Here is a 25,185-nt window from a genome sequence, read left to right as displayed (position 1 = left end):
CTTTAATCATCAGTGTTTTATTTTGTATAAACTAGCATGTTAGCAGCTGTGGTTAGACTCACTAGAGTTCCACAACAAAGGTATTTTAGTTCCATTCATTCAAAAAACATTGAACTTTTAATTTCACTTGGTTGCAAATAGCTTCAGGGTCTGACCCTACCTGGAATGTTAGGGTAAATCAGGACATCTACAGGAGAAGCTTGGGTATCATTAAATGGCAGGAAACTGTCAATTCTTGTTACTGTGTGCTATCAAGTTGCTTTCTCATCTACAGCAATACTATCATGGGGGTTTCTTGGCATAATGGGTTTAAAGGTGCTTTTGCTTTCCTCTGAGACAAAAGAAATTCCAACAAAATCTATGGTACTATACCTAGACAGCCACACATAATCCACATAGTAGTCTTAACAGGCTGAACATGAGTTAAGTGTGATGTGGCAGCTAAAAAACCCCATGATCAATGGAATAAACCTCTTGCAGCCTCTTCCATCTACTCAATCCTATAATTGTTTCAGTAGTCTGGTCAGGAATCTTGGTTAAATCTTCACTATATTTCCAGGGATGGCTAACTCTGACCCTCTGAAGGCTGCTGGACTAGAATTCCCATCAATACCTGACAGCATAGCCAATAGTGAGGAAACATGGGAATAGGACTCCAGGTCATGACATCCTGGAGTCTTGAAATTCTCAGCTAGAAAGTTCAAAAGTTATTGTCCAGTGTTATGTAATTCCAAGTCTTTCACTGAATTAAAATTACAAAGATTCCTAAAACAGAACCATCATAAGCAATGTAGTATTGATCTGCTATATCTGTGCAGTATAGATACTTTCCTGAAGGACTGTTGTGTGTCTGCCCACCCAATCAAAGCCAGAGCTCCAAAGATAAGTTGAAGAACTTTGGCATTGCAATTGAAGATACGTCCTTTATTGCTCAAGTCACAAACAAGTCTATACCAAAGAGGAATGGAGAAATTACTAAAGCTGACTTTATCACTGATGAATCAAGAGGAACATAGAGAGATTGAGAGAGACAGACAGGAAGGAAGACTCCAAACAATGTTACTCTTTATTAATGTTATAAACAGCAGCAGCAAGTTTTGGGGCAGCAGCCAAAAAACTGCATATGATTTAAAACTATTACCAGACAAAGAGGGAAGACAATAATGACTGATTATATCAGCCACTCTCTCATGGGCAGCAGTTATTCACTACTTTGGGTCCAGAATGAACCAGGTGGCTGAGGGAAGCTTCTCCACTCTGTTACTAATAATCCTGCATTTCTTGCCATATTTCTTTTAGCCAGTGAGCTCTTCCTTTTGCCTTCATTACACAGCAACCAGACCTACTGTTATTTCCAAGGAGAAGGAACTAAAAGAATGGCATAGTCCAGTCCCTCCAGAATCATACACTAGTCCCTCTCTTACAAAATAGTTCACAATTTCTCTCATTTTCCTCCAAGGAAAGAGTTTTCTTTTATTAAAAGGAGAGATGCAGGAGTCCTTGGCGCACGTCACTCAGTTGTCCTTGGTTGTTCAGGGCCCAATGAGTTTCTTGAGGAAGGCTTCCAGTTGGTCCTCATCTTTTATCCCCACAAACTTGTCCACAACATCTCCGTTCTTCATCGCCAGGACTGTGGGCACTGCAGAAACCTAGGGACAAGGACACCAAAAGAAAGACACAAGGAAAGTAACAGCTGTGCTTCACTGACCCGTGAACATCATTTCAAAAGGCAAAGCAAACATTAAAACAAAAGGTAGGCTCTTTCAAGAAGTCAATGATTAATGTTTCCTCATATTGGAGCAGTCTTGGAGAATTTATCAGGAACATTTAAATCTCTTTCATTGTGCTTTTATCCTCTCTGTTCCAGAGCCTGGAAAATTAATTTGGGGACTATAGGTCCTTGAATCTCCCTGTCAGTATAGGCACTGTGTATGCAAGCTAGGGGCTATCAGACGTTGTAGCCCAAAGAGTATAATGTAGCCAAGCCCTGCTACCAGTCATTAAACTTTAGTATGGAATTTATATCTTGGGTAAAAGAAGTTTTGATAAAATGGAAAATATGATTTTATACCCAGGAATGTTAACACGTCTGCATCTTCCAGGGTTCTGACACAATACTGTAACCCTTTCACACTAAGGCCATAGCTCAGTTAATAAAACCTCAAACTAAGAAGGTCCTTTTTTACAAGGTCTTTTTCTGGTGACCCAGCCCCTGTTCTTCCTCTTCCTCCTCCTCCTCCTATCTGGAAGTTTGTTTTTAACAGCATTGGAATTGGGAGGATTGGAAATAACTGAAGAAATGCACACTTTCACTTGCTGAAGTTGTAATGCCCTATCTACAGTAAACAGTGCAATATCAGGCAAGCCTACTCTATTTGTGTGTGCTTGTCTACAACAGTCAAAGTAAAAACAATTGCCTTTAGAATCCCTTATTGAGTATATGTAAATAGCAAAACAGAGTGCAAAGGGGAAAAATTAGCCTGCCTGATAATCTACCCTCAACATGTTAAAAAAACACAGAACTTAAGTTTGGCTACCAAATTGAAAATCTAACAAAACCAGTGTCTGGTGAAAGAAAAATATTTGTTGGGTGCATTTGGTATGTCTGTAGAAGGTTCACAAAGTTTGTGTCTTCTTATGGCAAGACTCACCTGACCTGGTAGTTTCATTTCCCATGCAATTACTGTTAGTTTTGAATCGAAACTTTGGTTTCGTAGACTTAAGTCTGCAAAAGCTTATGCTACCAACTTCTTTCTCTGTTAGCATCAAAGGTGCTGCAAGATCCCTTTGCATACTGACCCACACTAACATGGATATGCCTTGGAATTTGGTGAAACATGTTGAACTGGTCTTTTTTTCTGTGGCAAAGGAACTTATCCTTACCCTTTCTATTATATTTCTGCCTCTGGTACTAAAGTTTCTGTAAAAGTCATATACTCAAGAACACTTTACTTTCATAAACTTAGATGCATTTGAATGTGTGTGCGCGCCTTTAACTCATTTGTCAACTTATGGTAACCTCATGAATTTCACAAGAGTTTTCTTAGGTAATGAATACTCAGATGGGAGGTTGCCAATTCCTTCCTCTGAAATGTAGCCAGCCTACAACACCTAGCATTCAGCCTCCCAGTCAAGTACTAACCGGGTATGGTGCCATTAGGATAGTAAGGCCAAGTATTGAGATATACCAGTGCTAAGCTATGTGGTATGATTACACCCTAACTGACAATGCTGCATCCTATGGAATCCTAGGGTCTGCAGTTTATGGAGGTGTATTTTAGAGTATTTAGAGCCCCTGGTGGTGCAGTCGGTTAAACCCAGCTTCTGCCAACTTAGCAGTTCAAAAACATGCAAATGTGAGTAGATCAATAGGTACTGCTCTGGCAGGAAGATAATGTGTCTCCATGCAGTCATGTCAGCCACATGACCTTGGAGGTGTTTTCGTATAACGCTGTCTCTTTGGCTTAGAAATGGAGATGAGCACCAACTGCAGAGTCAGACATGACTAGACTTAATGTCAGGGAAAAACTTTACCTTTAGAGTATTCTCAATCAGAGAACTGAAATGCCTCACAAAACTACATCCCTCCCTCCCGGATTGCACATGATACAGCCATAGCATTTAAAAGTGGAACCATCATGCTATAATGTACACAAGAGTCCTAGTTCTGAAAAACCCAATAAAAGATACTACTACAGTTTTTAATGTTTTGAAGGTCTAATTTCCCGATCAGGCTTATCAGATTATCTTGAGGATCAGGTTCCTTAAGTCAATATTACTGTGAATATAAAAAGGCCCAAAGACAGGAATGATGAAACATCTTTCACAATTAAACAAACACATCTGTTTCCTGGCCATTTTCTAAAAAGATTTGGACAACCCCCCCCCCCCCCCCCCAGCACTGAAAATAATGGAATTCTTAACTGCTTAGGAAAGACTGGAGAGAAGGAGCAGACTTTACTGAGGTATTAAACTACAACAATACTACACTCTGAAAACAGGGCTGAGGAATATTTAGCCCTTACCATAGCCGTACTGGTTGTAGCTTCGAGGAGTTGAATTCCCCGGCATACAAAGGGCCAAATGTTCTCTGCCTCTGCTCTGAAAAGGAAGCTCTTGGACTGTTCATAAGTGCATAAAAGCTCACCATGTGAGGAGATATGATTGTCTGTCACCTCTGACCATGTGTCAAGGAAACATTAACTATAAACACCTGGACATACTGGTGCTTACAATATGTCTGGAGGCTGGGGAGAAATTACCTATACTTATAGGGATATAGCTACCAAAAGGAAGCTTTTAAGCAGTTCCTTTTGGGATGTCCATTATCTATTTCCAATCCGCATCTGCCATCAAGCTCCCAAAGCAAGAACACCCCAGTTATGCAGAGGCTGCTATTAAGCCAAATATGATGTTTATTAATGAATGAGGAAAGTCACAAAAGTCTAATTTTTTTGAGCTTCTGAAACTTGGTCAGAGATTTGCAACACATTTTTAAATCTTTGCAGGCAGGCATGTGAACACCCTCCCCACGGAGATTAGGCAATCCCCCATACAGTCTTTCTTTCGTAGGGATCTGAAAACCTGGATGTTCCAGGAAGCATTTGAGAACAACTAGTCCCTAGTTATAAATGCCCTGTCCCTAGGTCGCCAGATAGTACTCTGTTCTCTGCACCTCATTCATTTCCCGGCTCTATGGTACGTTGTTTTGCACTATCCCACGTCCACCCCTTTTATAGCCTTGTAATTATGGTCATTGGTTTCTGTTGAACACTGTCTGATGGAGCCTCAATGCTGCTGTTTTTTCTCTTATGTTTAAATGTGTTTTATATTTTTATATGGATTGTTGTATTTTATAATGTTCTTATTTTATTTTAGTGGTGGTTTTGTTTTAATAGATTGTTTGCTTTTATGTCTGTTGAACTTTCTGCCCGATATGTAAGCTCCCTTTGGAGAGATGGTGGCAGGATATAAGAACAAAGCTATTATTATTATTATTATTATTATTATTATTATTATTATTATTATTATTATTATTTTATTATGACACAGCAAACAAGATAGACATGCTGGATTTCGTATCACAAAATCACAAGTCGAACACTTCCCAAGTGTTTAGGACCATGTGATGTATTTTCGGATGATGCGCGCAGATCCCGGTAGGGTGGCCTTTTGCAGTTGCATATTATTATTATATGTATAAATGTGTGTACACATCTATCAACTCTCAACCTGAAGAAGCAACTGCTAAGAACTAGCAAACTGACAACTGTGATGAAGAGAAACTGAAAACAAACCCGAATTGCTACCCTTCTCAGACTTCTCTTGAGTTCAGTCACATAATCCTTCCCTCACGCCAAATTTGTTTTATTGATTTATCAGAACTTCAAGAAGTTTTTAGGTTTTTTTGCATTCAAAATGGCAAATTCTATCAACCAATGGCATGCTGGTTGGAAGAGTCTGGGAGCTATAATTTTTCAAATTCCAGATCTATCAACTTTTTACTGCTTGTTTTTTAAATAGTAAAGAATACCACTAGGATCAGACAAGAACAGGAAACAGGGACTGGGATAGAGGAGGCTATCCTGGCTCAGACCAAATTCCTGCATTTACACTGCAGGCCCTGGAAACCACAAGCCCTGGCCCATATGATGAGTAAGCCCATGAAGAGGCCAGAGAATGGCCGGGGAGGCATTGGCAAATATTTCAGAAGGGGCTGACACATTCCACAGCTCCACTGGCGCCCTTATCTGCAGACAGCACAGCCACTGGGTCATGTCCCATCCTTATCTTGCATGCTGTCCATCCCAGGAATGCACTCTCTCATCAAACAACGCTCCCAGCTGCAAGGCATTTTGCTGCCATCAGCAATTTGCCACATGCAGATATCCTCGCCTCACATTTGGGAAAGTTACTTTTGGGGGGGGGGGGGGGCGTGTGCCAGTATGGCGGGGGTGGGTGGGTGGGGGAATTCTTGCAAAAAACAAAACAAAAAACAAAACAAACAAAATATAAAACTGTCTCCAAAGTTTTGCTCAAAGGCCTCTTTCAATTGGCACCACCCTTTCCTGTCTGTTGGCCAATGCAAAGCAGTTACTCAAGAGGGTTACATCCAATGGTTAACCCAGGAAGGTGTAATTAAGCAACAACTTCCCCCCATACCCCTCTCTTGCTTAAAGTAAGGATTAAGTATGCAAATACTTGGATTTTTTTTTGTTTGGTGTTCTTTAGTGACGCCTAGAGGTCAGTATGATTCTTTGCTATGGATCTTTAAAACGCTCCTCTCTTTATTTGCAAGACTTTCAGTGCTGGAAGAAGCAGGGCAGCTCATTTTACTTACTCTTTGATGAAGTAAAGGTAAACGTTTTCCCCTGACATTAAGTCTAGTTGTGTCCGACTCTGGGGGTAGGTGCTCATCTCCCTTTCTAAGCCAAAGAGCCGGCGTGCTCCGTGGCCAGCATGACTGCATGGAGTGCCATTACCTTCCTGCCGAAGTGTTACCTATTGATCTACTCACATTTACATGTTTTCGAACTGCTAGGTTGGCAAAAGCTGGGGCTAACTACTGGAGCTCACCCCCCTCCACGAATCTGAACCACCAGCCTTCTAATCAGCAAGTTCTGCAGCTTAGTGGTTTAACCCGCTGCACCACTGCAGACCCTCTCTGATCAAGGCAAGTAGGATAAAAACTATCAGTAGTGGTGCCCACAGACCTAGTATCCAATTCCCCTTTCCCATGCCCACATTTCAGCTCCAGACCATCCGGATGCATAGATTTGCCCAAAATAGAACATCTATGATGGACAAAAGATTTCTAGGTAGAGCAGCACAACATGACAAACAGATTTAGCACATGGGCCTTGTGTTTGACTCATGTGCCATAGAGGCTTCACTGCATACATGTGATGAAGTAGGCTGGAGTCCACAAAAAGTTTTTAATGAGAAATGTCTTTTTTCTCAGTCTCAAAAGTTCTACGGGAATCCTATCTATAAATGACTGAGGGTCCTTCCACACAGCCATATAACCCAGAATATCAAGACAGATCATCCACAATATCTGCTTTGAATTGAGTTATCAGAGTCCACACTGCCATATAATCCAGTTGAATATGGATTTTATACAGCTGTGTGGAAGGGGCCCGAGTTCAAAGCATGCAAATGTGAGTAAATCGATAGGTACCGCTCCAGTGGGAAGGAAATGGCGTTCCATGCAGTCATGCTGGCCACATAACCTTGGAGGTATCTATGGACAACGCCAGCTTTTCAGCTTTGATATGGAGATGAGCACCAACCCCTAGAGTCGGACATGACTAGACTTCATGTCAGGGGAAAACCTTTATTTATTTATTTATTTCTATCATTTCTACCCCGCCCTTCTCACCCGAGGGGACTCAGGGTGGCTTTACCTTTTTATACAGGAGCTACATTTAGCTCCATTTATATAGGAGCTTCCTTTTTATATAGGAAGGACAGGTTTCTTGCCTGCAAGGGCAGAAGAATAGACTAAGGGAGCATCTATACTGCAGAATTAATGCAATCTGATACCACTTTAACTGCCATAACTCAGGGCTATGGAATACTGGGAACTGTAGTTTTACAAGGTCTGGAGCCTTCTCTGCAAAAGAGTGCTGCCACCTTACCAAAATACAAATCCCACAATTCCACAGCACTGAGCCATGGCTGTTAAAGTGGTATCAAACCGTGTAGATGTGCCCTAAGCCAAAGGCCCACTCCTTAAACAAATTGAGTATTTGTCATAGGCAGAAAGGTAGGTACACAAGAGATGTCAAGCAAAGAGTTGCAGCAAGGCTGTCCTCCAGCAGCGCAGCAGCAAAGGCAACCAGAGCTTGGGTCAGAGTGCCCAAGTCCTTCCCTCCTTGAACATCAGAGAACAAAGCTCTGGCTTGTACAGATCTGGAGTGTGTTCTTGTGAAGTCCTCCCACCCTTGGTTTCACAGCAGGAAACACTTCACGGATGGCTGCTCCGCTGGGACAGCTTGGAGCCAGGGCAGGCCAGGACCCATGTGGAGGAATGCAAAGGCATTCCAAGGCTCACAGGAGGAGGGGTCTTTCTCCCCCCTTCCTTTCTCTCCCTTTGAAAGAATTGGTGCTGTTGTGAAATTTGCAGCTGGGATGTTGCCTGCTGTCTTGTAAACAGAGGTGGGTGAGGGAGACAGAGAAGTGTGGGAGGTTTACTGGCAATCTCTAAAGAATCCACAAGAACCGAAAGAAGCAAGCCTTGAAAATCCCCAAGGGAGTGTCAGAAAAAAAAGAACCATTTTAGGGTCCTGAACTAAAAATTCCCTTTGGCCAAATGAAGCTGAATTGTACTTACAGAATATTACTGATCTGCCTAGCCCAGTGTCATTATTTCTGAGTAGAAGCAGCTCTAAGATCTAAAGCAGCTGAATTCCTCAAGTCCTTTTAAAGTAGAGACACAAGAGGTATCTTATGACATCTAGTGGAAGTTATGTGGCCATGACAGTATTTCCAGGAACTGTAGTTCAAAAAAAGTAATGTAAAGCTCTGGATCTGAACTCTCACTTAATGATAAATGAGGGTTTAAGAGAACTAAGGCCCTTCTACACTGCCATATAATCCAAAATATCAAGGTAGATAATCCACTTTGAACTGGATTATCTGAGTCTACAGTGCTATATAGGATTTTTATGGCAGTGTACAAGGGGCCTAAGAGATCCCAGTTACATTTCACATCACTCTTGAAATGTGAAAAAAATGAAATTTGTAACTCTTCTTCAATTTAAAGGCTAAAGTCCAAAATACTTGAATATCAGAGTTTGGGAAGCATGGATGTAGACTAGAGAAATGGAAGGCAATCTTTCTGGCTTCCAACATCCTCTATTGCTAATGATATTAACTGGAAATTGCAGTCCAACAGTCTCTGGGGGTCCTTCCACATAGCCCTATATCCCAGAATATCAAGGCAAAAAATCCCACAATATCTGCTTTGAATTGGGTTATCTGAGTCCACAATCCGATAATGTGGGATTTTCTGCCTTGATATTCTGGAATATAGGGCTATGTGGAAGGGCCCTGGAACACAACATATTCTCTGCTTTTGTAATTCAGTTTTTTTTTTCAGTTTTCTATACACTGAATCTAAAGCTAGAAGATCCTTGAACAAAATTAAATATATACCCTTTTAAACACTTTTAAAAGTTGTTTTGGTTATCTAAAGAAAGGTTTTGCAAAGACTGTTTGCTTTCAGAAGTAAAATTTATGATCCCCATTTGAAATTCTGCAGTCTTCCTGTCTACTAATTTAGGGACAGGGAATATGTGGTGCTCTGGATGTTGATGGACTACAGCTCCTTTCACTTTTCCCTACTGGCTCTGCTAACCTGGGATTATGAAACAAGTAGTCATCCAAATCTAGAGGGCCACTGGTTTCCCAATATGTATTCTAAGCTATCCAAAACAGGCCAGTTTGCCTGTCTCTGCATTCCCCTTCACTATCAAGTCAGCTCCCCCACAACTTGACTAGTTGATGGAAAAAGGCTCCTCCTGTATTATCTTCCAGGGGATTATCTCTTTCTGCCTCCCCTCTAAGCCTTTCTTGGCCCCAGCAGAGCAGCATTCCTTCTGCAACATCTCTCTTTCTAATTTATTGAATTACATCATGTCCCATCACTTTTCTATCTCATTTGGATACTAAACACTCTGGACAAGGATCTGCTCACAAGTGTCTTTTGCACAGGGCCTAACATCCAACTGCTCTCCAGTAAGTGTTAAACTGCAGTGTCAGGAAACTGCTCAGAAAGTGTGGTCAGCTATGAGATTAGAAATCAGAGATAGGTAAGTATGGGCAAAAGTGCTAAGCATCAGCATCTTGACATTCTGTGATTTACACTTCAAAGAACTTTCTTACTTGGGTACCTATCAGATTGAATAGTTTTGTTTCCCCAGACAAAAATTTCTGTAGCTATTTTCATGCCCATCTTTCAAAATTAACACATGGAAATTGGCACTATTGTTAACTGAGGTGTGTTTGTGTACATTTTTGAACTACAAGCATACTATCTGCATTTTTTAAAATGTGATACTTAGCACATGGATTTTTCCCCCAGGGCAAAATGGTAAGCTAATGCATGCATAGATTTGTGAGCATAAATGGTGTTTGGCTCTCCTTTGTGTCTGGTGCTGAGGGTTAGCCTTATGTTAATACAAGAACCTAACATCACCCATTATATACCTTACAACATTTCACAGAGAAATACTGAGAAATGTGTGACCAAGCAACAACAGAGTGTGGTCCAGATGGCAAAAGATATGCACGAGGAAAAATATACACAAGCTATGAGAGACTGCAACTGTTAACTTTTGCCTGAACCCCCTGCTAAATTAATTGCACTGTTTCACTTTAAATTCAGTTTGCTACAGACAAAGTAAGTTGAGGAGAAAGGAGAAAATTGGAGGAGAAAAGAGAAACTGGGCTATGTTAAAAGAATCTGAAAAAGCGAGATGACAGAAAATCAACTGGAATGATCTCTGACAAATTGGGACTATTTTAGGGCATACAACTGTTTGAGATTGTAGTTTTCTGTTCAATATCTGAGATGCTTATTTCTATCTGTACATACGCCCTTATTGCTCCATAGCAATGATTCCTTCTCAATCCAGGTATACTTTTAAAAAAAACCAGATATAGAGAACTTCTAAGTTTTTCGGCAAAAACAGAATTGCAAGGGAAAAGAACTTCCCCATTAAATGGGAAGATAGAGATCAGAACAAATAAACATAAATCATATTGGCTTCATAAAGCATATCATATGCACATAGCAGTGTGTGTGTGTGTGTGTATATGTGTTTCTAAGGAGCACATACCTCATATTCGAGGGCTAAGTCTGTGTGATCGTCAATGTCCACTTTTGCCATAAGCACCTTCCCCTGATGCTTGGCCACCATCTTTTCTAGTCTAGGTCCCAGGATCTTGCAGGGACCACACCACCTCCAGGCAAAGAAAAAATAATTAGGGTTTAAATAGGAAGAAGCGGCAACCTTTAAAAAGATGGTGCTTTTCCAAACACATCGAGCCATTACACACCCCCCCATTTTTCTGGCCTTTATATTTAACTAGCGTATATACCTGCCATTTTCCAGGGTCGTTAGACCATCCTCCAGCTCTGAGTAGGCCTTCTTCACAATGTCACCATGGCAATACTCGCTTTATGGTTCTTTCTTTCCTTTCTCCCTTTCCCTCATATACTTTCTCCCTCTCTTTAGTTTATTTACTTTATCTTCTCTCCCTTCCTTCATCCCTTTCTTTCTCTTTCTTTCCTTTCTTCCCCATACCTTTCTCCTTTCCTTTCTCTTCCTTCCTTCCCTACTTTTTCTTTTCTTGTCTTTCCTTCCTTCCTTCCTTCCTTCCTTCCTTCCTTCCTTCCTTCCTTCCTTCCTTCCTTCCTTCTTACCTTCCCCTCATATACAGATCACCTTCCTTTTCCAATTAACATCACATCAACCTTTGTGGTACAAACAGATAAACATGCATGCATACTTTGACTTTTATATACATGGGTGGGTCAAACAGTTTTGCCTCCTGTGTTGTAAAAATGTTATGAACATATAACAGCAGAAGTTGCTACAGAACGTAGGCTCTATGCAAAACTGATGTTCAACATAGTCACCATAAATTTGTACACATTTGCGCCATCGTTTAACCCAGGCATCAAAACCATTTAGGAAAAAATCAATGTTTTGCTTCGTGACCCATGATTTTAAAGCTGTTTTAATGTCATTCAAGACATTGAGTCTGAAACCACGTAGGTTGTCTTTCAGAGGTCCAAACTTATTGTGAAAGCCAACACTTTTGGCCGACAGGGCTAAAGAGATTGTAACACTAAAACTCCTGTGATTCCACAGCATTGCAACGTGGCAGCTAAAGAGGTGTCAAACTGCATTAATTCTACAGTTTAAATGCAGCCTGTGAGGGAGGAAAAAATAATGACTGCTGGGTTGCTGTGAGTTTTCTGGGCTGTATGGGCATGTTCCAGAAGCATTCTCTCCTGATGTTTCACCCACATCTATAGTCAGGAGGGAATGCTTCTGGAACATGGTCATACAGCCCAGAAAACTCAGAGCAACCTAGTGATTCCAGCCACGAAAGCCTTCGACAACACAATGTCTGCTGGATTACAACAGTACTGTATGTCTGCAGTTTTTGTTGATGTGTACCTTCAAATAATGTTTGAACATGGACCCAAAGGTGAACCTACCACAGGGATTCCTTGGCAAGCGGGCTTTGCCTTTGCTTTCCTTTGAGATGGAGAGAATGGGACTTGCCAAGGCCACCCAGACAATTTCCATGGCTGAGAGAGATTCAAATTCTGGTCTTCCAGAATCCACCGGTGCATTTAAACTCCAGTATTAATGCAGACTGATCCACAGGCCAAAGCAAAATATATAATTTTGCCCCCCCCCAAGCCAGCCCTTATACACAAGTATATATGGTAGTTGCTTCAGGCTGGAAAAAAAAGAATATGCTGATATGAAGAGAATATGGCTCCCTTGGTTGCTAAGCAGCGGCTGACATGGTTCCTCGCTTCCTTCCTCTCCCTCAACCTTTTAAGCAAACAAAAAATGTCAGAGTCACGCAAAAGCTGTATAATGGCAAAGACCAAACAAGTTAAATTTTGATATTCTACTGTTCTGATCCAAAGGTCAAGTAGCTTCATTAATTTTTATAGAATTTGTTTACTGCTAGGAAATATCCCTAGCAATAATGTAAGCAGGATCTGGGTCCTCTATAACAGCAAGCACGAACACAAAAATATGAATAAAATGGAACAAAAATGTCTGGTATTTGCCACTCAAGGCAGAACACAGGAATGAAGAGGAAGGCAGATGGGACACACATTGCCTGTATTCTTTCAGTCTGAAGATGCATTCCCCCCCCTCCCTATATAAACATCTCTAAAAATGGGGTGCATCTTAGAATCACTAGCGCTTTATTATTATATACTAGTCTGTACCCGGCCATGCACTGCTGTGGCCCAGTCTGGTTCAAAGAAAAAAACTCAGGAAAAAGTTTTTTCCCCCACCCTGGACCTTCCACAGATATATAAAGAGAAGCCTCCCACAGGATGGTAGAACATGCGGGTGTCCCTTGGGCAACATCCTTGCTAATGACCAGTTCTCTCACACCAGAAGCAGCAAGGCTATTCAATGCTTATCAACTTGGCCAAGTGCAACATTTCTTGCAGTAAATAAATAACACTAATCAGAAAACAGTGGAATACCAGACATGAAGCAATCAGGGCCAGCTGACACCTCCCAACAAAGGATTCCCCCAGGCAGGAAGTAGCCAGGGTTTGAAGCAGCAAGGCTATTCAACACTAATTAAGTTGACCAATTGCAAAAAGTTTCTTGTTCTCCTCCCCCCCAAGCTCTAGTGCAGTGGTTCTCAACCTGTGGGTCCTCAGATGTTTTGGCCTTCAATTCCCAGAAATCCTAACAGCTGGGATTTCTGGGAGTTATAGGCCAAAACACCTGGAGACTCACAGGTTGAGAACCAGTACTCTGGTGGAATATCAAACCATTGGGAAGCAAGTCCTGTCTGCTGGATGGTATCTCTTGCAAGGGCTGTATATGTCTACCCCATTTGTAATTCCATTAGAGTCTCCCAACGTTCCCCAGATTGTCTCCTATGTTGATAAAAGGACTTGGTCCAAAATCAAGGTGGCCATTGGTCTTGATTAGTTATTCATATCCCACAAGAAAGCACTGACCTCCTCCTCCCGTATCTTACCCGTCTCCTGTCAGTGATGGTAACAAATGCTTTAATGACAACAATCACTGTTTAATTTATAGCCACTTTCCTTCCAGGCAAGGACTGTTGGTGGTTTACAAATTCAAATGCTTATAGTAAAGAGACATGTAAAATATCAATATTAAAATATTAACAGTATCAAAACTATTTTAAAACATATACCTAAAATTATAACAAAGCCATTAAAAACATAGCAATTTAAAGTAGTACAACACATCTTAAAAGGCTTTTCCTCAGCAACAGTCTATCCTAAAAATAATTGGAATAAAAAAAAGTTGTCTAACAGCAGAATGACAGCAATGAGGGGAGGATTTCTTGCTTCCAAAGGAGAGAGAGCCCCAAAGCCTTGGGACAGCCACTGACAAGGCCCTGTTCTGTGTGTCCACCAGCCGTATGAAGCATCTGGTTGGACTGAAACCAGAGTCAAGGCAGCTTCATACAGGGAGGTACAATCAGTCAAATGTCCTGGACCTAAACTGTATAGGTAGTGGTAATAGCAGAAAATTGAGCTATGGATACAAATTATAATTACTGTGTGCCTTCACGTTGTTCTGGTTTCTGGTAATGTAAGGCAGAGCTATCACAGAGTTTTCCTGTCTAGATTTGTTTAGAGTGGACCTAGCTTTACCTCACTCTGAGACTGAGAGAGTGTGATTTGTTTAAAGTCAACCACTGTGGCCGAGGGAGCAATTCAAATCCTGATCTTTTATCTCTGAGTGCTTCTTTTCAATTGCTCTTGTATATCCATTACTATGAGATATGAGCACAAAGAATGTTTTAGGTGAGAGATGGACAAACTCCAGACTTAAGGGGTTCTACTTTGGTTTGGAGTGGCTTTTTATTACATGAACTCAAAGACCTGTCAGTTGAAACCTGGTGCAAAATGTACTCAGGTTAAAAGAATTCTAAGCATAGATGTTTTTTTATTTCTTGGTATGCTCTTGTTGACCAAAGTTCACATCCCTTCAACACATAAAAGTCCAATCCTGATTACTCCAGGCAAGCTTTCCCAAATCCAGTGCCCTCCAGGTATGTTTACTGTAATTCCCATCATTCCCATCCTGTCATTGAGCCCAAGTTCTGGAATAAAGACTGGATATTAAATAAATGTGGCTATATGTTTGTTGTTAAACATCCAAGAGTCATTTCTGGGCAAAACAGAGGCCAGGCAAATTGTAGTCCTGTAGCTATTGTTGTAATTCAGTTCCCATTAGGCCCTAACCTTCTTAATTACAAAGAACAATGATAGTTTCAACTTAGCATTTGGCCTGCCTTGGGTTTTTTATCCTTAGGATATTTGAAAATAACCACATTGAGAGATACTTATTTCAATGCCAAAGAATAATTTCTGTATTTTTTACTGTTGTTTTTTCATGCTGTAGATTTATGAATCAGAAACTTCACTCAAGTGATGTCATTGATTCTAAGACCCACACTAATGTCAGTGCCACCAACAGAAAAAAATATTTATTTACCTATATAAATAAAAATATAATGTCCGTCAGTGAGGGACCTCATGTTTCCCAAAGTACTCCACCGATTGCTATGAAATTTGGACACAACATAGCATTCGAATGGCCATGTGTTTTAAGCCTACTCTCACAAACCTGACACACCTGAGAAAGGAAAAATTATACCACTAATCAATGGTCAAGCACTCCCCTCCTACCCTTAGCAATGGCGCAAGAAATGGCTAAGCAGTCTCCACCCTTTAGCAACTGGTGTGGGCGGGCCAACAAGGAAAGACTAGGCCCGCCTCCTCGCTACTCACGAGGAATTATGCGAGGCTGAGGCTCTGAGGCCTAGACATGGAAAGGGTATCAGGAGCAACTTCAGAAACTGCAAATAGCAAGGATGTTACTCAGAGGACACCCGGATGTTTTACCATCCTGTGGAAGGCTTCTGTGGAAAGTCCAGGGTGAGAGAAAGGATTCTTTTCTGCTACAGGCAAGTGTGAATGTTCTTACTGGCCAACTTGATTAGCATTGAATAGCCTTGCTGCTTCAAACCCTGGCTATTCCTGCCTGGAGGAATCCTTTGTTGTGATGTGTTAGTTGGCCCTGATTGTTTCATGTCTTGTATTACTTTTTGTGTGTGTCCACTTCCAGAAACAATAACACAAGGAAATTAAAAGAAGGCAGCACATCCAAACACAAAATCTATATTTCCAGTGTTGTCCTCATGATACAATTTGAGTTGTTTATCCAGGGAGGTAGACACAAGATAGGAACGGAAACCAGGATTTTTGCTATTTTGAGAAACCACTAGAATTTTTTTTTTGGAGTGCCACTCCCTAAATGCCCCAGCCAGTATGGCCAGTGTCCAGGCTGACAGGGCATTTTGGAAATAGCAATTCCAAAATATAACGTTCTCAAGCTCTGGTTTTAAATCAAGAAGAAAAACACCTCCTGCACTTACTGGGCATGGAAGTCAATCACCACTGGCTTTTGACTTTTCAAAACTCGGTCTTGGAAGTCATCCCCATCTTGGACATTAAAGGTGTTCCTGAAGACCTGGGTGGTGGAAAATGTCCTTGCTGCAGGTGTGGCAGTAAAGGAAAGCGGCCTGTGCCAGGCAACATTGTATGGCACAGCAGAAACCCGGCATAGGAGAAGTGAAGTTTGGGGACTAAATGGCCTTGAGAGGTGCTTGGCAGAGAGTGACATGAACGGTCTCAGAAGTTTTTGGGCCATCTGGAAAAGAAACAACATAACCATCACAATAGAAACACAACAAGAAAAAACTTTGCCATCCCTGGCAACACATTTGTCTATTTCCTGCTACATTTTAACTCTTTATCACACAATTTCATATCCACCTTCCTCTTCCATGGGGTTCCAGGGGATATCTGGTAGTGGCACCAATGTTTCTGACTACTTTTTAATGCACTCACTGGATTTCTCCTGTTTTCTCTCAATCTATTGGAAAGGCTGGGAAATATAATTTTTTTTTACTGGATCTTTCGTATTTGAAAGTGGTTGAAAGATCTACTATTGAAATCTAAAAAGGGAAGAGTAAAAACAAGAAAGGACCAACAAACGTTTAAAAAATCTCCTAGGATTATAGGACGAATGTACCTCCTAGGATTATAGGACGAAAATAAGAGTCTTCCCAAATATCCTAAAACCTAGTTCAATTCCATGGCCCCTTAATGACTAGGGCACATACGTCAAAATCAAGGCCTGTCGGCTGGATGCGGCCTGCCATGTCATTTATGTACCCCTACAGATGCTGGACTACAACTCCTGTATTCCTCATCGTTAGATATCAGGAGTAAAGGTGATGGGATTTGGGATATAGCAACATCTGGAAGGGCAGTTTCTTATGTTTAGTCAGGAGAGTGGGATTTGAAGGTAGATAAAAGGCTCGAGGATAGGATGTCTGATGTTCCCCAACTTCAGAATCACAAGTGCTGTTGTACTGCAATTCCCATAATCCCCATCTGCATGGCAGATAATCAAAAGTTATGGGAGTTGTTGCATAATATCTGGGGACCCAAACTGGATAAAATCTAAAGTGCATTGACGAGTATGTAAAAAAAAAATACAGTTGGTCCTCTGTATTCATGGATTCTCCATCCGTGGAGGCAATCATAAGACTGATGTGGCCCTCAATGAAAATAAGTTTGACATTACTGGACTAAGGCATCAGGAAATAAAAATAATAACATTTCCAGGCTGTGTTTATTGTAGATCTAACAATATCCCCTACTCTTATTTCTGTAGTTCAGATTCACTATTCCATCTGTTTCAATGTGGCAAAACAATTCAAAATTCTTTTCTGCTTTCATAACAACTTGCAAATGCAATTGTTTTTTTAATGCCAATAAACAACTTGTTCTACGAGTTCGAGACTGCCTCATGGTGGAGCTCAAGTATCCCATGAGGAATTCCGTTTTTAGAGGGATGGGGGAGGCTTTAGAATCCAATGCTGTTACATTACTGTGGCTGCTATAATACAGGTGCTTGGTAGTACAAGTCCAAATTGAAGGACTATATATTACATAAAGGATAAAACAGCTATGACAGTTAGTTGTATATGACAGTAATTTATATTAAGTGTACTCGATCAGCCTTATAGCAATCCCAAAAAGATTAATATTCCTATAGACCAGCTCTACTATAGTCCTAAAAATATCAGTAAAGTAGAGAACTAAAGAACTAAATATCAGTAAAGTAGAGAACTAAATATCAGTAAAGTAGAGCATAAACAAGAGGAAGAAAGACTTGAAAACGAACAACATTGCTTTCCTCTACAGTTGTCTCACTTGATTTTTTCAAAATCAGTTTTGCCTTCAAGGGTGTTGCTAAAGAATTTGCTTCAGAACTTAGAAAACAACAATTTGTTCAAAGAACTAGTAAATCCTGGCTGAAATTAAACCCATCCTGGCTTCTTCCAATTTGCCAGCTCTCCAATGGCATCATGATTTTTGTGGCTGGAATCACTAGGTTGCTGTGAGCTTTATGAGCTGTATAGCTATGTTCCAGAAGCATTCTCTCCAGACGTTTCGCCCACATCTATGGCAGGGTTCCTCAGAGGTTGTGAGGTCTGTTGGAAACTAGGCAAGTGGAGTTTATAGGAACATGAAAGGCACTGCAGACTAACTCAACCAGAGAAGTCAGCCACAGCAGAGCACTTGATGAACCAACCAGGACACAACATATTATTCGAGAACACAGAAATGCTGGACCACTTTAACAACCACCATGTCAGGCTACACAGAGAAGCCGCTGAAATCCACAAACATGTGGACAATTTCAACAGAAAGGAGGAAACCATTAAAATGAACAAAATCTGGCTACCAGTATTTAAAAACCCTCTAAAATCAGGACAGTAAATAAAGAACAACACTCTGAAAACAGGGGGATTCCAGACATGAAACAATCAGGGCCAGTTAACACCTCCTAAGACAGGATTGCCCCAGGCAGGAAGCAGCCAGGCTTTGAAACTGCAACCCAACAACTCCCATGTTTCCATAACACTGAGCCAAAGCAGATAAAGTTGTACCAAACTGCATTAAATCAACAGTGTAGACCCGGCATGGGCAAACTTCGGCCCTCCAGGTGTTTTGGACTCCAACTCCCACAATTCCTAACAGCCTACTGGCTGTTAGGAATTGTGGGAGTTGAAGTCCAAAACACCTGGAGGGCCGAAGTTTGCCCATGCCCCGTGCAGACGTACCCTGGAACAAATCAACAATTAGCCCGATCTCTTCCTCACCTTTCACGCCCCCCGAAGCGTCCCTCGCACAGGAATCCTACGCAAACCGAAAGCTCAACTATCTTAACAGCTTATTGGCTGGAGAAAGAGTAAAACGATAGCGTCTTCCTTGGCGGTTGGCTAGCGAAAAGGAGGCTTCGAGAATTCTGGAAGGCGATTGGCTAAGGCGCGCAGAATGTTCGTATCCTCTGTATCTATTGGCTAAGACGGCTGTACTTCCGACCGCCGAGTAACTTCCCCCCCCCCCCTTTGCCTGGATGCCGATTGGCTGTTGGGGAGGCCTGACCTTGTTACAGAGCCTGATTGCGCCAATAGAAAGCGCTTATTTTCAGCGAGGTCAGCGTTTCCAGCGTTATGTCCTTGACATTTTGGAGATTTGTCAACTGAGCATGTTTGGCGGCATGGTTTTGATGATAGCTCAGTTAAATCACAACTGCAAGGCTATTCACTGCTAATCGAGGTGGCCAATTGCACCATTCACACTTGCCGCAAGTACACAAGAGTTCTGTCTCACACCCTGGACCTTCCACAGGTATATAAACTCCACTTGCATAGTTTTCCATCAGATCTCACTACCTCTGAGGATGCCTGCCATAGATGTGGGAGAAACGTCAGGAGAGAATGCTTCTAGAACATGGCCATACAGCCTGGAAAACTCACAACATGGTTCGATGCTGTGGAATCATAGGAGTTGTAGTTTGGTGAGGCACCAGCACCCTGGCAGAGAAGGCTAACGACCTTGTAGAACTACAACTCGCATGATTCCATAGCATTGAGCCATGGCTGTTAAAATAGTGTCTAACTGCATTAATTCAACAGTGTGTAGATCCACCCAGTAACTGAAGCTTTCAGTATCACTGTTTGCATGCCCATACTAAAGAACAATCAAATAACTGGGTTGATGTGAGTTTCCCGGCTGTATAGGCATGTTCCAGAAGCGTTCTCTCCTGACGTTTCGCCCACATTTATGGCAGGCATCTTCAGAGGTTGTGGGGTATATTGGAAACTAGGCAAGTGGGGTTTATATATCTGTGGAATATCCAGGGCAGGAGAAAGTGCTTTTCCTGTTCCTTGATTCGTGTTTGGGCAATGCTGTGTTTGGTGGTCCCTATGTAGACTTGTCCACATCTGCATGGTATAGACTCCAGAGGTAAGAGGATCCCTCTTGTCCTTTGCTGAATTAGCATTTGTTGCAATTAGGGCCAGCTAATACCAGCTACTTGCGACTTCTTTGTTATATAGCCGCTTTGAGTCCCTTTGAGTGAGAGAGGGGGGTTAAAAATGATGTAAATAAATAAATAAATATTACTCTCATCTAGTGCCTTCTCTGAGCCTTCTTTGTTTTAACTTTGGCTCTAAGGCAGCTCAATTGCCCATTCCCTCCTTCCCTCTGAAAGCTATTACAATGCATATTCCGCAGCAGTTAACTTTGCCAAGCAATGATCAATATTGGGTTACTGTGAGTTTTCTTGGCTGTATGGCCATGTTCCAGAAGCATGAAACATACATGCCATACAGCCCAGAAAACTCACAGCAACCTAGTGATTCCAGCCATAAAAGCCTTCAACAACACAATGATCAATACGGATTTCATTCTCTAGCAATAGCAATAATCAGTAAGCAATTATTGTCTGCAATCAAACAGTCTTCAATTATTCCAAACTATGTCTGTTCAACACTACCAGTATTACAGGGACTGAGTTTGTATTTTAAATGAAACTGTTAATGTAATGCACAATGCTAGTAATTGGGAATTGAACTGTTAATCGGATGTGTTGCTTTGTTAGTATCGCTGTGAATGCTAAAAAACATATAGAGTCTCACTTATCCAACATAAATGGGCTGGTAGAACATTGGATAAGCGAAAATGTTGGATAAGTCTGCCATTTGTTTGGGAGTGTAGCTGCACTTGTGTTGTTGTTGGACGTATTTGCCTGCTGCGCGTTGCTGCCTAGAGAAACAGCTGTGGATCTGGTTGGGAGGCAGACAGTTGGATAATACAGAATGTTGGATAAACGAAGGTTGGATAAGTGAGACTCTACTGTACAATGTTTCACTTTTAGGCACAAAAGAAAAGCTGAAGGAAATGTGCTCCTAGAAGAGAGATTTTTTAAATATGAAAGCTAATAGTGAAATATGAACAGTGAATAGAGGGTGGTTTCTTACTGGATCAGATCATTAGTCCACCCAGCCCACTGTATTGGACTAAAACTCATATAATCTCCTACCACTATTAGGTTGGCTGATCAAGTTCTCAATATCTCTTGTTATTTGACAGTCTCTGATGTGGTGATGCAGGGGAACTGAAATAGACTGCTTCTACACTGGGTGGAAATCATGCAATCTTCCAGATTATACTGGATTGCAACTCCCAACATTCCTCACCATTGGCTATGAAAGGTTGCAGACAGGTCACATCTGCGCAGCTGCATGATTACCTCTCCCCATTATGTGAAAAACATTTGTATTATTACTGGGTTGTAGGTCCTCTCTTCAGGGACTATCCTACACCAGGAATATGGAACAAGAACAACAACAAGAACAACAAGAACAAAAAACAACAATTTTATTTATATCTTGCCCCATCTCCCCAAAAAGACTTTTGGTGGTTTACAAGGCAACACAGTGCAAGACAGAATACAGAAAATACACAAAAATTAACCAAAATCAGTAGCAGCACCAAGTAACATAAAATTATAACATACAGGTATAAATGAAATAACATAAAACACAAAACAAAATTGTAATTAAAGGCAAACTATACATGTAGTTTGCTTTTGTATGGCCCCCTACCAAAACACCATACTACAAATCCCACCTGCCCTAACCAAACAACCAATGATAAAAAATCATGCAAGCTGAAGCCCATTTATGTTGTTATGGGGAGAGACTCCTTGTGCTAATCTACTCCTCCCTGTCCATGTTGTGAGGAACGGCCACTGCTTTCAGCAGTATTTCTGTCAGTGCCGAAACCTCTTCTATGTTCATTTTTAAGAGTAAATGGGAGATTAAAGATATAGCTACACTGGGCCCTTGGTATTTGCTGGGATTTTGTTTTAGGACCCACCCCGCATAGATACCAAAATCCATAGACATTCAAATCCCATTATATATAATGACTTAGTGCAACAGTGTCCTTATATAAAACACCAAAATCAAGGTATGCTTTTTGGATAAAAAAAATCAAGCTATAGAAGATTGAATCCATGGCTGCAAAAATTGTGGATACTGAACCTCAATTGTATTTTATAGGTGAACAATAGAGTGATGGATTTTTGCCCCTGAATACTGGATTCTTGTCACTGGGTAATGGAAAGGTGTCACAGAACCCCTGTGAAAGTGGAAAAACACAAGTGGTGGGCATGTGTGTGTGTATAAAAGCTTTGGATAGAATAGGAATGTGATGTTTACTTTGCTGTCTGTGCCCCTGTTCAGAAGATTTCACCCCACTTTCTGTCCCTGTGACCACTGGATTTTGAAAAATTTGGCTTGATGTGGAAACAAGGCTTGGTGACAAAGTTTCAGTGGAAATACCTTTTCCCCATGATAACTCTTTCAGGATAGGGTAGATTTCTCTCACTTCCTGTTGCCTCACCCTCATTTTAACTATGAATCCTTTGTAAGTCAGATGTTTGTAACTTAGGGACTGCCTGTAATATATTCCCCATAAACATTTCTAGGATCTTCAGCATGACTATATGGTCAACCTCTGGCAGAAATTGATCAGAGTTGCATTGGAGAATGTAGTGATTCCTAGGGATATATTCTCTCAGGCTAAAAATAAAACAGCAGTGCTTTTGTTTGTATTTTTTCCACTTTTGCAGGGGCCCTGTGTCCCTAACCCCAGCTAATGTGAAGGGAGATATCAAAAATACAATTTCAATTAGAAATACGATTTCATTTTAATTAAATGGAATAATGTAAAGTTTTCTAACAATGTATAGTGCAAATCAGAGGATAATTTGTCAAAGGTACAAGAACTCTCCCTCTTGAGCAGAGAATCTTGAGACAGAACAGCATTTCCACAGAATGATCTCACTATGGCAATAGCATACCTTACCAAACTGGTATGAATGGATACAGGTTCTGCTACTCAGTTAGAGCCACGAGACCTGCCTTGTAGACAATAGATAAACATTTCCATGCTTTGGACTTTTAAGACCAGCCCTTGAATTGCTTGCCCAGCCGATATTAACCCGATTGTAGAGTCATGCACATACGCATCTGTAAGTATATGCAGCAACACAACACACATAGCACCTATGACTGACTTCTTTTGTGGATCACCACAAAACATGCAACTGAACATTCATGACCAGTCACCTGTGTATCTTTTTAAAGGTATCTCTCAATAAACTTGAGACAGCTCAGTATAAACACAAATGCAATACCATTATCAAGTAATGAGGCTAGGAGGAAAGGAATGTCTCAGTATTCTTGAGCTGCAGCCTTTGCTTACCTCCTGTAAAGCTTCACCTCCTTCACAAATAACAAATGATCTACAGAAGTCTTTGGCAATCCATGGTCCCTAGAAAGAAGCAGTAACATACAAGTGAACATACAAGAAATTGGAGGTCCTCTGGAGATCTTGGCATCTTAACAGCAATACTTGTGGATTTTGCTATTTTTGGAGATAGGTTAAAGTTCATTTCTGGTGCTCGTGAGACGGTGTCGTCGGTGATCTGATACGATGTGATTGTCCAACAACTGGTGAAACGGTAGGACACTGCCCTCCGCCTGCTCGCTGGAGGAATCCATAGCAGCATAGTCCTCAAGGTGTCCAGTTTCTACTCCGTAGCGGTGAAGTCTCTCATTACCCATGAGCCCCTGCATTCTCATGTATCCCTGCTGGCAGAAGGGAGGCAACTTCTGGTGGGTTAAGGCAAAGAGGAAGCAGGATTCTAGACAAAGGGGAGAAAACACTGAATTACAATTCTACCACTTCATCACATTTACTAAATTCCACTGATTCCTACACTTAAAAACTGGTAACCCACTGTGTTCATCACATTAAGTGGGGTTCAAGTGTAGGGTAGAGCATTCTTTCCATATTTTAGGCATGGGGCCCAGCATTCTTTTCAAACGTTTCAGGAGGTGCTGGGGAAGTGTTTTTTTGGGGAATGATCCGGATGAATGGCCAGTTCAGTAATGTGATGCTCTCAGGATTAAAATGAGACATTTCCCCAATTTGTGGGAGGGGAAATTGTAAGAGGAGCCAAGATACCCTCTTTAGGGAAAGTTAGGGAAAGTTTATTATGCCATGTCTCCATGCTGTGCAGTCCTGGGAGTTACAGTTTCCCAATGTCCATATACTTCTTTGGGTGCATTTGCACTATGGAATGAATGTTCTTGAACCCCACTTTAAATACCATAGCTCTATACTATGTATTCCTGGGAGTTATAGTTTCCCAAGGTCCATACCCTTCTCTGGGCGCATCTGAGCTGGAGAATAAATGCAGTAGGGACCCATTTTAAATGCCATTATTATTGTTGTTGTTATTATTCTTATTATACCATGTCTCCATGTTGTGCAGACCTGGGAGTCATAGTTTTCCAAGGTCCATACCCTTCTCTTGGTACATTTACAATAAGGAATGAATGCCATTGCGCCCCACTTTAAATGCCATGAATCCATGCGATGAAGTCCTCCTGAGAGTTATAGTTTCCCAAGGTCCATACCCTTCACTGGGTGTATCTACACTGTGGAATGAATGCAGTTGGACCTTACTTTAAATGCTATCTCTCCATGGGATGGTCTTGGGAATTGCAGTTTCCGAAGGTCCATGAACCTTCTCTGGGGGCATCTGTACTATGAAATGAATGCAGCTGGACCTTACTTTAAATACTATAGTTCCATACTATGCAACCCTGGGATAGTTTCCCAAGGCCCACACCCTTCTCTGTGGGGCAGCCGAGTGAGTGAGTGAGTGAGAGAGAGAGAGAGAGAGAGAGAGAGAGAGAGAGAAAGGGTGTGTGTGTGTGTTAGATTTAACAGTGTGATGACAGTAGGGAAATCATCTGTTTCATTTCAACAGAGTCCGACTGAGCTCTACACCTCCCTGCTTCAATGTGATGAAAAGTTGAATATTTAAAATTACAGATCCCTGGCAGTGTGAACCAAAAAAACTAGTAATTTCCCTCTACTGCCTGAAATAACTTTTTTTTAGCTGATGAGGG

General features: G+C 41.3%; 2 protein-coding genes across 3 annotated transcripts in view; both read right to left on the bottom strand.

The window, feature by feature from the left end:
* Positions 1-1,042: 1,042 nt before the first annotated feature.
* On the bottom strand, positions 1,043-19,160 carry txn2 (thioredoxin 2). Of its 2 annotated transcripts, none has more exons than XM_003220934.4 (4): positions 19,009-19,160; positions 16,207-16,481; positions 10,845-10,968; positions 1,043-1,649 (listed from the first exon to the last, which is right to left on the bottom strand). In XM_003220934.4, the coding sequence occupies exons 2-4, from the start codon at positions 16,479-16,481 to the stop codon at positions 1,533-1,535; spliced, it is 516 nt and encodes a 171-aa protein (XP_003220982.2). In that variant the 5' UTR covers positions 19,009-19,160; the 3' UTR covers positions 1,043-1,532. The 2 variants fall into 2 exon arrangements, with proteins under 2 accessions (XP_003220982.2, XP_008108856.2); XM_008110649.3 differs by having other exon boundaries at positions 18,970-19,102.
* A 2,397-nt stretch (positions 19,161-21,557) lies between these two features.
* foxred2 (FAD dependent oxidoreductase domain containing 2) overlaps positions 21,558-25,185 on the bottom strand; it is a 32,020-nt gene continuing 28,392 nt past the window's right edge. Inside the window, exon 9 of the mRNA XM_008110650.3 lies at positions 21,558-23,909. Coding sequence (XP_008108857.1) covers positions 23,647-23,909 — 263 coding nt within the window. The 3' untranslated portion in view covers positions 21,558-23,646. The remainder of the gene's footprint in view (positions 23,910-25,185) is intronic.

This window comes from Anolis carolinensis, chromosome 5, assembly GCF_035594765.1.
Source record: "Anolis carolinensis isolate JA03-04 chromosome 5, rAnoCar3.1.pri, whole genome shotgun sequence".
Classification (NCBI taxonomy): domain Eukaryota; kingdom Metazoa; phylum Chordata; class Lepidosauria; order Squamata; family Dactyloidae; genus Anolis; species Anolis carolinensis.
The sequence above is the reverse complement of the archived record's forward strand: the minus strand, read 5'-3'. Positions and strand labels throughout refer to the sequence as shown.